Source organism: Pleurodeles waltl, chromosome 4_2 (assembly GCF_031143425.1).
Source record: "Pleurodeles waltl isolate 20211129_DDA chromosome 4_2, aPleWal1.hap1.20221129, whole genome shotgun sequence".
Classification (NCBI taxonomy): domain Eukaryota; kingdom Metazoa; phylum Chordata; class Amphibia; order Caudata; family Salamandridae; genus Pleurodeles; species Pleurodeles waltl.
This window is the reverse complement of record NC_090443.1, coordinates 102,290,568-102,306,243: the sequence shown is the minus strand read 5'-3', so window position 1 is coordinate 102,306,243 and position 15,676 is coordinate 102,290,568. Positions and strand designations below refer to the sequence as shown.

Below are 15,676 nucleotides of genomic sequence, written 5' to 3'. Positions count from 1 at the left end.
GATAAGTATCAAACCTTACTATATCATTAGTTATCAGGTGTCATAACTGGCACCTTCAAGCTGACAAACTCGGAGTCAAGCTCTTAATGCTGAATTGGGAAGACAGGATATCTGATGTAGGATTGCTGCTATAAAGCCAGAAACCCATATTTATGGCACATTTACTAGAGGGTTGTCTATTAGAAATCTAAATCGTAGAATATTAATTCTCAGAAACCATTTCACCGAAACTGTTTTATCTAAATTTTCAAGAAGAACAGCATTTACCTTTTCATAGAATACCTTTATTTTAAAAACCGTTCTTAATTTTCCTTGTAAATATCAGTGACCTTGAAAATTGTTTTTTGCGGTTGATTTACTTCAGATGTTTTCATAGATCTTTTTTCCATTCACCACCGTGTCCACCCACAACCTGACATAGGGTTACTTCTCACATTTTTTTAAATTGCTCTTCCGAGGGATTACTCCTAAACACCATTTCCTCTGCTTTCATGGGGGACACCACCCAAACCCTTACATTCATCCCTCCCCATAACACTTCTTTCTTCATCTTGGTCTCTGTTTTTTGTTTAATATTAAACTATGTTCCATAACCAGGGCTCTCTGAGGTACATGTGTGTTTTCTTTTAAAACATATTTTAGTAAATGTATTTTCCTTGTTTCTCAATGAATTTGCATGCTGTGAATATGGGTTCATTTATCACGTTATTGCACAGTTCTAGCTCTTTATCCCACGTTAAATAAGACAATGGTCTAATGTGGTTGAGCACCAATAGAATGCTATGAATTCTATGGTTATACCTGTTTAAAATATTTTAATTGCGTTCTGTTTTTCAATAATCATATAACATTTTTAGCAAAATGTATTAGGCTGTCATCAGCAGTTTAAAGAAAACCACCAAGCGCTCCATGTATCTAAAATAATCTAATTTCGTACAATTTGTTGGTTATTTAACAGCATATCCAACAATGTGAGGTCGGAAAGGACGCCAGTTAAACGGAGCCCAGATGTGCTGTAGCTTTAGATCTGAGAATTTGGCACTTTCCAGATCTTTCCAGATTTGCCTGCAGAGATGACATCCGTCCAGTAGGCATTTCCAAGTCGGGTGGTAAATTTGTTGAAAAAAGTAGGTCCAGGTGGAATGATCGGCACCAACGTGTTCAAGGAAAAAGAAAGCTCCACCCTGAGGAAAAAAATATGTAAGATAGTAAATGCCAGAATAGAGTATTCAAATGTCAGCAGGTGACTCAAGCTTTAGTAATCTATTAAAAAAGGTGGCCAGCAAGGACGTCTATATCTTTCAACTGATCATTTTGTTAATGCAGAGGGACCTACACAATGAAGTACAAGTGTGGTAAAGAAACCATAGAAAAACACTTAGCGCAATCGATATTTATTCTTCCATCACATTTCCTCTTCCAGTTATTGTAATCCTTACACTGAGTCTTGGGCTACTGGAAACTGCATTTCATTAGTATAAGTACTAGTTACATAAATTGATTATCTATGAGATCTTCTCCCTTCCATCTGTTCCTAACAACACATCCTTTTTGGATGAAATTTGGTTACTGGTTTAGTGGGGGTGAATCCCTTCTCAAACAGCAGCCACAAATTTTCTCAGGGTGAAGTCACTAGCAAACCCTCATTTAACCTGTGCTTAGCCCTTGGGTAGCTTGGCACAGAGCAGTCCGGCTAAACTCAGAGGCAATGTTTAAAGTATTTGTGCAACACTTCAAACAGTAACACAGTGAAAATACACCAGAAAAGAATAAAAAAATATAGCATTTAATAAATAAAACACAACCAAAACGACAAAAATCCATTTGGTAGAACCAGAAATATTCATTCTCAGAGGTTTTAGGAAAAATAGTGCAAAAAGCACAAAGTGTCAGCTGTGGCTATTTGGTTGCATCAGACTGAGACAAAGTCACAAGTTCACACGTTCAGGCTGGCTACAGGGACCCAGTTAGGCCCTCTGAACAAAGTACCTTAAATCCTGCTTTGCAAACATTGGGTGGATCCGTGTCGAAGATGCCTAAGAGATGTGTCGGTTCCAATGTTTGGCCAGGCTGTGGTGCAAGGTGAGTCGTTGTCATTGAGAATCCCATAGATGAGAGCTTGCAATGATGAGTCTAGTGTCACAGAAGCCTGGCAATGTCGGGTGTTGCCTTGGTTCCAAGGAGCTGCGATGTGGAATCCAGCATTGTCATTGAGGCTGCCGTCGACGAGAAGTGTGATGGCCTGCGTTATGCAGCAGGATGCGTTGTGTAGCAGCAGTTCTGATGGGCAATGGACTGTGATGTGGGTCTTTGAGGTGGTTCCAATCCACTCAGCAGCAGGGATGCGTTGGTTTTGCTCTGGGCTGCACCGCGCAGTAGAAGAGATGTATCAGTTCCGCTGGATCACAGAGGCTGGCAGAGCACCTTAATCACACTTTCAAGGGTCCAGGATTGGGGAGGGTAGACTCACAGATGGCACAGTCCTCCTGCTGGGTCAAGGTGGATGGAGCCTTCTGTCCCTGAGGCTCAAGTCAGGAGGCAAGCCAAGTAGCCTTTGGAGTCACTTTGGGGTCCTGGGTTGAACAGATGCAGTTCCAGTTCTTCTCACCCAGGCAAAAGGGCAGCAGATCAGCACAGCAGGGCAGCCGTCCTTCAGAGCACCAGTCCAGGAGAGCAGCAGACCTTTCAGCAGCACTGCAGTCCTTCCTCCTGGCAGGATATCCACATGTCCAGAAGTTTCCTGAAGAGTCAGTGTCTGAGGTCTAGTATTCATACTTAGTTGTGTCTTTTAAGCACTAGAAGCATCTAGAGGTTTCTCTTTGAAGTCCCTCTGCAGGCATCCTACCTTCCTTGTCCTGGCTCCAGGCTTATTACAGGGGGTATACAGCCCTTTTGTCTGAAGGCAGGACACAGCCTATTCAAGTGTAAGTAGGGCTGGGCCCAGCTCTGCCTTCCCATCCTGCTAGTGATGGCCCATCCAGGCACACCAAAGCTCTTTATTGTGTGTGGCTGTACAGGAAGAATACACAAGGCACAGCTGTCAAGTGCACCCAGTCACATGACTCAGAAAGACGCTACAGGCACTAAAAGGCTAAGGCAGGAAAATGCACACTTTCTGAAAGGCGCATCTTCACAATTGTGATAGTTTAAGATCCAACTTTACCATAGTAGGGGGTTTTTCATTACAATTTCAAAGACCCCAAACATGAATGTGGTTACCTGCTCCCATCTGGAAATTACAGCTTACTAAATGTAATAAGGTAACTCCATTGTTATCCTTTGGAAGGTGCAGGCCCGGCAGTAGTGAAAAACTAATTTGAGTTTTTCACTACCAGGACGTGTAAAACCTAAAAGTACATGTCCACTGTTTGAAATACACTGCACTCTGCCCTCTGGGCTGTCCTGTGTCTACCCTAGTGGTGACATATATGGACAGAAAAGTAAAGTTTGGTCCTGGCAAAAGGTTTATTTGGAAAGGTCAAAATAACAGTTTGAAAACTACACATACAGGATGCAATGGCACGCCTGAGACATGTTTAAAGGGATAATAAGTGGGTAGCACAATCAGTGCTGCAGGCCCACTCTTAGCATTTAATTTAGAGGCCCTCAGCACATTTAGCACCGATTTACTAAGAATGTATTGGTACATTAAACATGCCAATGGGGAATAAGCTACTATTACCATGTTTCGAGGAGTGAGCACATGAACTTTAGGACTGGTCAGCAGTGGTAAAGTGTGCAGAGTCCTAAGGCCAGCAGAAATGAGATTGCCAAAAAGTGGAGGAGCAAGGCAAAATGTCTGGGGGAAGACCACCTTAAGACTGACAAGTCTAACACTTGTGTTCCATGTCCCTCACCTTTCAGTCACTTTTTTCACTTTCAGAATGAAACCTGTATCCAAGTCTCTTTTTAATTCTTATAGTTAGTAAGGCCTTATTTTTTTATACTGATATCTGCAGCTATGAATCAACTTGTCATCATATGCCATAAGATTCGTACTTCATGGACTGTGCCTTTTTGGGGATTCTGCTCACCACAGCTGTCTCTTCCTAGTTGTATATGAGCTTCCAAATTTACTGCCACCTGGGCAGCACTTGTCAGTTTTGATTACTGCTGTCTAGCTGTTCCCTCAGGGATATATTCAAAATGATAAGAGACAATTTTGGACCGGTCACCCAGATATAAAGTGAAAATATTGCTATAGCAGGGACATGCTGTACCTCTGAGGAATGAAGAGAGAAGTACCACTCCGTACTGCAAGTTCTTTGCTTTTGGGTTTATTCACTTGTTTACTGCAGATTAATTTCTGAAATCTTGGCCCAGATTTACTTATGCTTTGCACCGGGTTTACTTCACTTTTGTGTGTGTCACAATAGGATTTAATTTCTATTACAAATTGGTATTTGCGTTGGATAGCATCCCAAAGTAATACAAAGTTGCGCTACTCTTGCAGTACAAAACCTATGCTTTAGACAACTCACAACCCTTGCACTATAGTGCAAGGGTGTGTGCATTGGCAAATCACTGCCAAAAGTACACGAGCCCTGAGGGATACATAAATGTCCCATATCTTAGTAAATGAGGCACATTTTGTCATTTTTGACTTAAGGCAGCCGGGCATACTTAGTTTAGTGTTGTCTTGCTTCAAAGCATAGTAGATTTGGGCCCTACTGTGTCTATGAAGGGCACAGGTACTGAAAAGATACAAAGGAATTTGATGTCTTAAGCTCAATCAGCCTCTAGCTGGATCAATCTCCTGTGTTTTTCTGATGGTACAATGATCCATTGCCTCAACAACAGTAGATATAAAACATGAGTGGCCTTAGATCTGTAAACAATCATTCTGTTGACTTTATAAGACGGACAAGGTTACATTCAGCTCCTTGTCTAATACTGTTGTTTGAGAGATTGAAGTGATCAAGGAGCCCTGGTTTTCAGACTGACTCTTCTTGGAGAGACCATCAAAATAGTCAGTAGACAGCCTCTTTCCTGTCAAGAGTAATTGGTGCTCCCTCAGCACAGAGTTCTTATAATACCATTATTGGTAATAGCAAATTACTTGTCCCTTGACAAGAACCTAGGGCAGGATATTTCAGTTCTCCCTGTTTGACCTTGAATATTCTGGCTAAATCTTTACTGTATTTTAGCCTTCTACAAGAGCTATTTCAGGTTCTCATCATGTTTGTCCACACTTAACAAGCTCAAACTCAGCAAGCATACTGGGAGTTCTGCTTCTCTATGTGTAGACATAAGACTCCTCAAACTCCTATATTACTGCCATGGGGTGGTTCATAGTAGCTTCTGTGGCCACATTCTTTGCCACACCCCTTGTGGGTCTGTGAACCAGAGCTCTCATCTCTTCAGGTGGGCCATCATATAATAGGACGGTCTTTGCATTTGTCCTTCTTCAATATCAGATAATGAAGCAGTGCAGGCAGTAGGTTTGATCTAAATATTTAGGAGCTCTTATGTCCACTTAGCCACTGACAGTCTCGAAATTGGTTTACCATCAGTCTACTTACTCTAAAAGCATTTTTGCTTCTCCCAGTGATCACGTCATGTTTCTTTCATTCGGCTTATTTCTATTCAAGTGCAAAGTCTCACATACAAGCAATAAGGAGCCAGGAGATTTTAAAGATGAAAATGTACTTTCTACAAAATCTTTCTTTGACATAACTCATGAATGGTAATGCCTTTGTTCTTAAATCACAAGATCATTACACATAAAAATATTAGAAAAGACAAACAATAGACAGCTATACTTCTTAGAGCCAAAAACATTAGACTCAGTGAGTCGGAAGGTTTGCAGTACAGCGGCAACCACAATGAAAGCGGCGAGCACTACCGCCCTTTTAGACAGGTATGACAGGACTCTATGGGACTCTATGCAACAATTTGTTGGCCATCTTCCACGAGACAAACGAGCAGGCTTCATGGAAATCCTCAATGAGGGATTACTTGTTTCTTACCAAATAATCAGTGCTGCTGCAGATTCTTCACTACTAGCAGCACATGAGTACTGCCACAGTGTTGTTCTCCGGAGGCACTCTTCGCTTCGCCTTACCTCCCTCAAGCCAGAATTATAACAGAGGATATTAAATCTCCCATTCTCTGGTACCACTTTATTCAGAACCCGCAACAATGATGAGATGGCAAGAATGAAGGCAGAAATGGAGTCGGAAAGTAGTTGGCTCAGAAAGATCCAGAGAACAGAGAAAGTCTTTTTGTCCCTACCAACGGCAGTACTACTCTCAGAGGGTTAAAACCCCTCAGTGCTGGTGGCAACAAAGTGGCAGACAACAACTGCACCCTTAGCACCCATACCAAAGAAAGCAGACCATAGGTAGATCCACCCAGCAGACTGCTCAAGGAGGCAAGCAACCGTCTGTGTCAAAACCCTAAGATATTTCCCCATCTTCTGTTACCCACTCAGGTCGGGGGAAGCGTATCCTCTTATTTGGCAGAGTGGCATAACATAACAAAAGACACCTAGGTTCTGAACATTGTACAAAATAGATATTGTCTCAGGTTCACCGTCCTCCATCTTTCATCCCTCCAAAACCGTCCAGCTTCCAACTCGTGCTATTATGGGTAGAAGTCAACATCCTCTTACAAAAGCAAGTATTGGAACCTGTTTCTCACCACCAGCGAGGGACAGACATTTATTCCAGGTACTTTCTGGTGAAAAAATACAAGAACGAATTCAGACCCATACTCAACCTCAAACCAGCCAACAAATGGATTAGGCGAGAAAAGTTCTAGATGCTGTCATTACACCAAAGCTAACCCCAATTACTCCAGGGGGATTGGCTCTGTTCCTTTGACCTTCAAGACTCAAACTTCCATATTCCAATTGCCAGAAAGAATCAGAAGTTCTTGACATTCATAGTGGTACAAGACCACTACCAGTCCAAAGTAGTTCCATTTGGTCTCACGTCAGCACCCAGTACATTCTCAAAGTGCCTGGCAGTGGTGGTTGCCCATCTCAGGAAGCACAAAATATTTGTCTATCCCTACCTAGACGATTGGCTAATCAAGGTGTCAATGTCTCAGGAAGCTCATCTTCACTACAACTGGACTGCAGTCTTCTCCAAAGGTTAGACCTTCATGCCAACCTCTCCAAGTCAACGTCTGTCTTGGTTCAAACCTTACATTACCTTGGAGTTTCCATTGATACAATACAGGCAAGAGAGTATCTTTCGGAGGAGAGACATTTATCGATCCTCTATCCTTTTGCTCTCTTTATCTGGAGGGTTGCATCTCCTGTGGCCTGGGCACTTGCATGCAATGTGCACAACTAAGGGCCCTGGTGGTAACTGTGCATGACTGTTGGGTGGGTCATTAGAAGAGGGTTTGTATTTTTTTTTAATTGACTCTATCTTTTACTGGCCCGTTAAAGTTGTCTGTGGTGGCATTAAGCATTTCTTTAAGCATCAGGAGGAACTGGACAGTGCACAGGGTTTTGCATTGCGTCTCTACCAGGAAGTCATCATCCTTATGAAGTGTGGAAAGCAGTTTGTTATTTGGTAAGCTTGTGAGACCTCACATTGTAATAAATTCACTAACTGTACTACGGCCAGTCACATTCATTTGAAATACCTTAGCTTAAACTTGGGTAGCTGAGCACTCAGGCTTTCTCAAAGGAAGAAGTGTAAAGCATTAAGAAGTACTAAAACAGTTGACTAAATAAGAAACTAGATGTAATAAAAATCCGACACAAAGTTATCAAGATAGGTTGTATTTTTATCTTTAAATTTACACCTCAATGACAAAAATCTGCCGTTGGGTTTCAGGAACAGCTTTGCACAATGAGACAGCACTATCCTGTCTTCCCAATTGGCTGTCAGTTGGTCCCACTGGTCATCAAGACATTCCTACAAACGTTGCATATGGAGATTAACATTCAGTGTGAGGAAGATGCAGGAAGCCATTGACCGAGGAGAGGGGATATTGTTCTCACTGTTGGACTGGAAGCTGTCCTGAGGCAGTGACATTTCTGAAGGATGTGGCAGGAAAAAAGGTAGCAGTGTAAGCAGATGCCCAATTGAGAATTACCAAATCTATTGGTTTGATTTCCCAGTATGATAGGGCACTTGGGACGAAATACGAGACCTCCTCAAGTATCTCCTCGATGATTACAGGCAGACAGGTGAACAGGTGGTAGCAGAGGGTAAAACTATTTCCAACCTGCTGTACTGTGCTGCTTGTGAAATCAATACCAGCGTCCTAGTAAGACTCCACTCCTGGCTTCATGTTTCTAGTTTTAAACCAGAGGTACACCAGCATTTGCTCAACCTGCCCTTCGATGGTAAACACCTCTTTGATCAAATGGTGGACCAAATACTGGACAAACTGAAAAAAATAAATACAGACACTGCCAAGGATATGGGTGTCCTCCAAACATACACTCCAAAGAGCTCCTTTTGGAAGCAGCAGTACATGGCAGGGGAAGAGGGCAAAGAAGGCTCTGGGAAATGGGCCTCTGGTGCCAAAACTGTCACTCTCCCTCCCTTCTCCTTTATTACACAACACCTGTTGGAAAAAGACTACAAGATTTCCTCCCCCGCTTGCAGGAAATCACATCAGACAAGTGGGTATTGTGTATTGGGCATAGGTCAGTTCACATCCCTGCCCAACAATCCCACCTGAAACCAGCACAGCAAGGAACATTTACACCTGTTAGAGGAAGAGGTCAAAACACTTCTTTAAAAAAAGAGCTATTGAGCCAGTGCCCACAGACCAATGCTGCACAGGTGTTTACTCAGTATATTTCTAATCTCCAAAACGACAGCTCTCTCAGTGCCATTCTGGATCTCAGGCCCCTTAACAAATATGTTCTCTCTGAACCATATCACATGGTGACACTGCAGGATACTTCTGTTCAACCAAGGTGACTATATGGCGGCACTAGATCTCAAGGACACCTACTTATACATCCCCGTCCATCTCACTGACCAACACTACCTGGGTTTCATGGTAACTGGCCAGCATCATCAGTTGAAAGTACTCCATGATAGCGTCACCATAGCCCCAAGGGTATTCACCAAGTGCCTGGCAGTGGCGGTCGCTCACTTATGGAGAGAGGTAATCCCTATGTTCCTCTATCTTGACAACTGACAGATCAGGAGCATAAGCAGCCAGCAGTGACTACAGAACACACAGGCGGCAATCTCACTTCTCCACAGTCCTGCGTTCACCATAAAGGTGGCCAAGTCTCACCTCCAATTCCTCCATTACCAACTCTTAATGGGAGTGATTTTAAATTCAGTCATCAGCAAATCTTACCTACGCCCTCAAAGCATCTTGACTTTTGGCTAGTTTGTACCCCTGTTTCAGCCACAACACCAACTCATGTAAGAACTGCAATGCCCTCTTGGACATGATGACCTCCTGCATCGCTATCATACGTCAAGGCCAGCTACACATGCACCTGTTGCAACAGTGCTTCTCAGCACAATGCTCCAAAGTTGAAGGTCAAATGGAAGATGTCGTTCTGATAACGGCCAGTGCCCAATGCTTTCTCTGCAGTGATGGGACAGCAACAGCTTGCTGTAGGGCAGGTCTTTCCTTAGCCCCATTCCACAAATCACCATTACCATGGACACCGCCTAAGCCGGGTCTGGAGCTCACCTCTTCCACAACACAGTGCAGGTATGAGGATGTCACAGCAGCAGAGCCACCACATAATTATCTCGTACTTCCGGTGGTTCCACTTGCTCTGAAAGCTTTCCTATCGATTATTCAAGACAAAGTAGCCCTGATCAGGACAGACAATTGGACTGTTATTTATTTCCTTCCCAAGAAGGGGGCATTCACTCTCTACTCATCTCCCTGCTGACTCAGACCATCTGGATTTTAGCCCCTCACCACCGCCCTCGCTTAATTGCAGAGTACCCTCCAACAGTGGACATTGATCTAGGGGACCTTTTAAGCAGAACACATGAGCAAGTCAAAAAGTGAGAACTCCACCAGGAGGTCCTGTGCCAGTACTTCCCATGCTGGGGCACTCCAGAGAACTCAAAATGCCCAGACTTTGCCTCAAGGTATCTACACCCTCAATCCATGAGCCATGCACTATGGATCAACTGGTCTGGGATATTTGCCTATGCTTTCCATCTCTCCTGCTCCTTTCACTAATGTGGAAGTAAACAAAATTCCCTTTTTTACAGCAACTCTTAAATTACAACATTTCATAGATTCCTGGAGGCAATTTGTTCACCAGTCAATTCACAAGAAAGAAGCTTTGAATGGACTGCTTATTTGCAACACTATAATGTTGCTACAGTGAAAGCAAGATGTGTGCCAACATCTTATTGGGGTACCTGGAGGTCTGGGTTCAGGGAAAAAATATTTTACCTTGCCATCGGGATGGTTTTCAGAAGGGCCCTGGTCCTTTGACAATACATTAGCTAAGAGAACAGTGACGTGTCAGAGGGAAGCTGTTTCCTTTTTTGGATTATTCATTGACCTTCGACATAGTTAATCAGAAATATGCATAGAATGAGCTTAGACAATGAGGTACTTCTAATTTCCTGCTTAGAGCAATCCAATTATTACATTAGAATATGTTTTGTGTGCATGTGTGTGTGTATACAAATTGGAGACGGTACTAGGGTAACAAAAACAAATACCAATGAACATCTCTTTGCCAGTTGGTGAGATGCCCAATTATCCCTGCGCCGACACAAGGAGTTTCTGGGCTCCACATAGTATTTTTATTTTCTCCCACTTTGTGGTGTTCTCATCCTTAGGCCAGTGTCTATCATGTTGCCTAGATACCATTTCTTGACCATGTTCCCTCTTCATTGATGAAGAGGAAGGCAGCTATTCAAAGCTGCTATGAGTGCATAAGTGCCGCTGGTGCATTAACGTCAAGTCTGTCTGAACCCATCCAAATACCGTCGTGCACGGCTCCAGCCACTCTGGACATCGCACTTCTCCCAACGGCAGGCCTATTGTGTTCTTTCCTGAGAGTCATTCACACCTCCCCATTGGAGTGCAGAAGGCTGTCTTGTGGCCAGCAAGCCTTAACGGTCACAAAAAACTTTGGGCAACAAAATGGTTACATACTAACTTTGCCAATTGTGCAAACGTTACGTAAAACTTGGGTTGGTGCAATATGTGCTGCAGTCCACAAGAGACAGTTTAACATACAGGTTGTGGGTACCCCTGGTACCATTTGCCAGGGGATTATAAGTAAGTAAACTTATGCTAATTGTGGGTGAATCAATCAGACATATACTTTTTAGGGTTAGAACACTGGCTCTAAGGTCTGTTTAGTAGCCTCAGTTCAAACGCTTGGGGTGATCATGTAAAAGGAGGCATCTCTTTATAACATGCATATCCAAGCTATGGTAGGTGTTTGCCCTCTGAATGACCTTGTTGTAGGAGGTAGTGTCATCTGAATGTGGTATCACTTGATACAAATTGGGGTTTTTGTCGTCCAGGGATAAATGTTATGTGTCCCACGGGTTGTCTATAGACACTGTACATTGATATGCCTTTCCCATATGATAAATAAGATGACCCTTCTAGAGAGTGAGGAGAAGGGTTGGTGAATGAAAGGGGTAGTGGTGGGGGAAGGAGGGGTGGAGTAGGAGGAGGAAGGGGAGGAGGATGAGTTGGAAGAAGAGGTGGTGGAGGTAGACGTCAGAGGGGACTGATGCTCCTGTCCTTGTGTCTCTTGAAATTGAGAGGTAGTGGAGGCTCCAAAGCAATCTCCTTCTCATGAGTGGGCCTCCTCTTCCATGGCAAAGTCTCTTGCTCTTTGGAGCAGACGTTTATGGCTTTGATGGAGGCTTTGCAATGATTCTTCCTGTTTGACGGTGTATGAGCAGGCATTTCTGTTGATCATCCAACTCTTCCTGCAGGCACTAAATGATGGGTTGCTTGGGGTCTTTGGATATCACCTACGAGGGTGCTTTGGCTGCTGAGTGGGCTGTCAAAGCCGACAGCAGCATCAAAGTCGAAGATAGTTTCAGTGTCAATGGAGGTTTCGGCGCCAGAGCCGATTTTGGTGCCAAAGCCCCTTTCAGCTTTGGGCCTGTGTAGGATCATTGGTCTCGAGTGACGGGTTGGTTCAGTGCCTGAAGGATGGAGTGTTTTCAGCTCCGAAGTCTGTGGTCAGTGCTGACTATAGCCCATAATAAGTGCTCCAAAAACAGCACAGTGAAAGTAATGAGTGACTAAAAGTGCAGCGGTACGGTAGTGTTTCCTAAATTGAATAGAAGTCTCATACCTTTGTTGATAATCAGTGCAATAATTCATTACAGCGTACTCAAATTTGATGTTCACTTAATGACACTACAATGAATTTATGTTCAACAAGTACAGTCTTTGACGGTTCAACTGGGAGAGGATGTGATGTAACGGCCTGAGCTGCTGACTTTGGAGCACGGGAAACCAGGTTTCAGTCTCGGTGTTGGCTCAACTTCCTGTAATTCTGGGCAAATCACTTAATCTCCCTGTGCCTACAATTCAGTGCCTTGATGCCCTCATGGGTGATTTGCCGTGATTTACAAATCCTGGATTTTTTATTTACTATCCAATGACTTAAAAAGAGTCTTCTTCAGGAAAAGGGGTAACAATTTCCCTTACACAAAAGGACCTCTGGGGTACATAACAAATGGACGAATATGTTCCCTTGTAACAATTAATGTTTCTAATTCCACTCAATATATTCTTCCATGAGATCTTCGGTGTCTGAAGCTTTGTCTCCAGCTGGTGGCGATGCACAGCCTCTGCCTGTGACTGTTGGGCTGGATTGAGCTGAGGCAAGGTACTCACTCTTGACTTCTTAGCCTGTGTCTCAGAGGCAGCTGTTCCTCCTCAGACTTGGAGGAGAAAGATGTCTCTGAGGTCAGAGATGACCGGATGATCTATGGTCCTGAAGGTCTGGCTTCTTCTTCCTCCTCTGCTTTGACACTATACTGTCCAAATATATCAGGGATGTCTTCTGACTCCTGTCTTTGCATCTGTAATGGGACCACCTACGCCTGGTACCAAAGTGTCTTTCTGGCCCGAATGTGAGGCAGACTTCAAAAATGGTATTGTCGTGGTGAGGGAAAGCAAGAGATTGCAAACCTGATGGTGACTGGTCCACGGAAATTTGGAGTGGCACTGAGGATGGTATTGAAAATTCGTCCTTTCTATTACTTTTGACATTCTCATTGATAAAACTTCTTGGGCAAGGGGCATATGCCCCAAAAGAGGGCCCAAGACCCCTAGTGTGAAGATTGAAAAATATCTGTGTCCCCTACACTGTTTTGCTGAAGAAACGGAATGGTCATCATGTGAAATGTTTTCCACTGCCTCCATAGTGGAACAGCAACCAATTGGACCTAATGAAAAGCAGACGAGCACCAGAAACTGAGCCCCATTGGTACACATCTAAACTTGATGGCAGAAAAAAACAATCTAAAAGGGAGTTGGTGCCCATGGCATTTCCAGCTAAGGCAGGAGCCACTATACCACATGACTCGAAAAACTTGTGCAAAAAAAAAAAAAAAAATTTGCAACTGTCTGAGTCTAAAACTAGATAGCTGGAGTATGCAGAGCATGTGTATTTACATGCTACGAACACAATGTTTGTTGGTGTTAAGTTTCATTAGATAGATTTGGCTTCAACCTACTGTCTAGTTTTTGATCCATAGATGCCAAACAAATTGCCACCATTTCCAGAACGCTGATATGAGTTTGCAGTTTCAAGGAATCATTTTGCACCACTTTGTTTATCAATTGTAACAATGGGGTCATTGAGTCTAGCACTGTTTTCATAACAGTAGGTTCTTGTTCTGTTTGATTTGCATCTTTCTACAATTTTGGGAAAGTTGTCTCAATTCCTTGTGTGGTGAGATGGCTTCATTCCAAACATGATAATCATTATCAATTTACACTTTTCCCCAGTCATTGCCGATAGAAATGGTTTCCCCACTGCATAGTGCATGTAACATTCAAGACCACACATTCAGAATCAGTAAACATAAATTTAATTGCCAAATGTGTCCTTTACAATCAATTTGTTGGCTGTATTTTTCAATTGTCACAACTTTGTCTGACAAACATATTAAAGCAGAAGCTAGAGTTGTCTCTTTTTGATGGTTCTAAGTGTTCATGCATTGTTAAACTGTCTTCATTATACCCAAATGACCTTATGTTTTCATCATGTAATATAAATGATTTTGGATAGCAATCATCAGTTCGGTTAGAAAGACATTATGGCCCTCATTATGAGTCTGGCGGTCTTTAGACCGTCAGACTCACGGTATCGGTCGGACCGCCGCATTACAACCGTGGCAGACCCGCCACTGTTGGGCCACCGACACCCCGAGGTTGCCGCCAGCGTGGCGGTCCCAGCGTTGTAATCCGCCAGGGCAGTGCTGCAAGCAGCGCTGCCCTCCGGATTACGAGTCCCCATACTGCCAGCCTATTCATGGTGATTCCACCGCCATAGAAAGGCTGGCGGAATGGGAGCGCACTGCCCATGCACTTGGCATGGTGAGTGCAGGGGCCCCCATGCACAGCCCTGTCGCACATTCCACTGCCTGAATTGCCGGCGGCTGCTGCACCACCACATTGCCGCCGGCTGCAATGTTAAGGCCCTACGATGAACTCCAAATAGGGCCGGCGGTGTTTGGACCGCACAGGCAGTCTCTCGGCGGTTTTGAGTTTGGTGGGCGGCCTCCATCAAACTCATAATGAGGTCCTATGTGTGTGTTCTGATACAAATTTAGCAATATCAGAACTGCAGTTTAATTTTTCTAAAGCCTTTGAATTTTTAATAGCAGGCAAATTATCTAAAAAACAGTTTGCCATTAAACCATGCTGGATGTATGCAGAGTGTATCAATGCTTTGATACTAGTTGGTTAACTGCCTTCTAGCACCCATTCCCTACAGTAAAGTATCAACGTTATCATTACCTCTTGGCTTACACATTATTTTTGATACAGTAATGGGAGATTAGAATCCTCCTCAATACAATTCAAAGACTGGTCAGGGAGGGAAATTTAGTCCGGATTAACTTTTGAAGATCCATTTTGAATCAGTCTAACCGACAAACTTTTTGTTTTTGATCTTGTTTGTCTCATTGTGTCAAGGAATGTAATAACAATAAAAACAATGCATGGTGTATCAGATCTAATGCTTTTTGACCAGTGCAATGTGCAAGTCAATTCAAGTGCTATTTGTGCAGAAATAACCTCGGTTCATCCCCAAAAGTAATTACCAATGTTACTTGATGTACAAGAAGAGCAATTACCATCTCTGAATTGACATTTCCCTTGTGTACTTAGTAAGACTTCAGCCTCTGTCTTTCACTCTGTGTGTGGCCAACTGGCAGAACTGTACTGGAAGCCGACTTGTCAACAGTTGTCATGGAGGATTTCTGGGGGGGCCGACTGCGTGATCCACCCACTTCTTTCCCTGCCACACACTCACCCCACCTCTGCAAGCGGTGAGCTTAGGTGAGTGGAGGAAAATTTAGGAAACAGCCAATAACGAGCAGGGATTACCAACCAGAACACAACAAACCAGAAGAAAGCAGCAGGCAGCATCATCAGCACCAAGTGAGTATGTGGTTATTCAGGAGACACAGAAGTCATCCCAAGTTCACAGCAACAGTCGCTCGGCCCCTCTAATTGAACTCCAGCATAGCAATGGCTCGTCTCTTACTTGGCC

General features: G+C 43.5%; 1 protein-coding gene across 1 annotated transcript in view; it reads right to left on the bottom strand.

Moving 5' to 3' along the window:
• Positions 1-262: 262 nt before the first annotated feature.
• Positions 263-15,676, bottom strand: part of LOC138292316 (thiol S-methyltransferase TMT1A-like) — a 104,080-nt gene continuing 88,666 nt past the window's right edge. Inside the window, exon 2 of the mRNA XM_069230861.1 lies at positions 263-1,184. Coding sequence (XP_069086962.1) covers positions 948-1,184 — 237 coding nt within the window. The 3' untranslated portion in view covers positions 263-947. The remainder of the gene's footprint in view (positions 1,185-15,676) is intronic.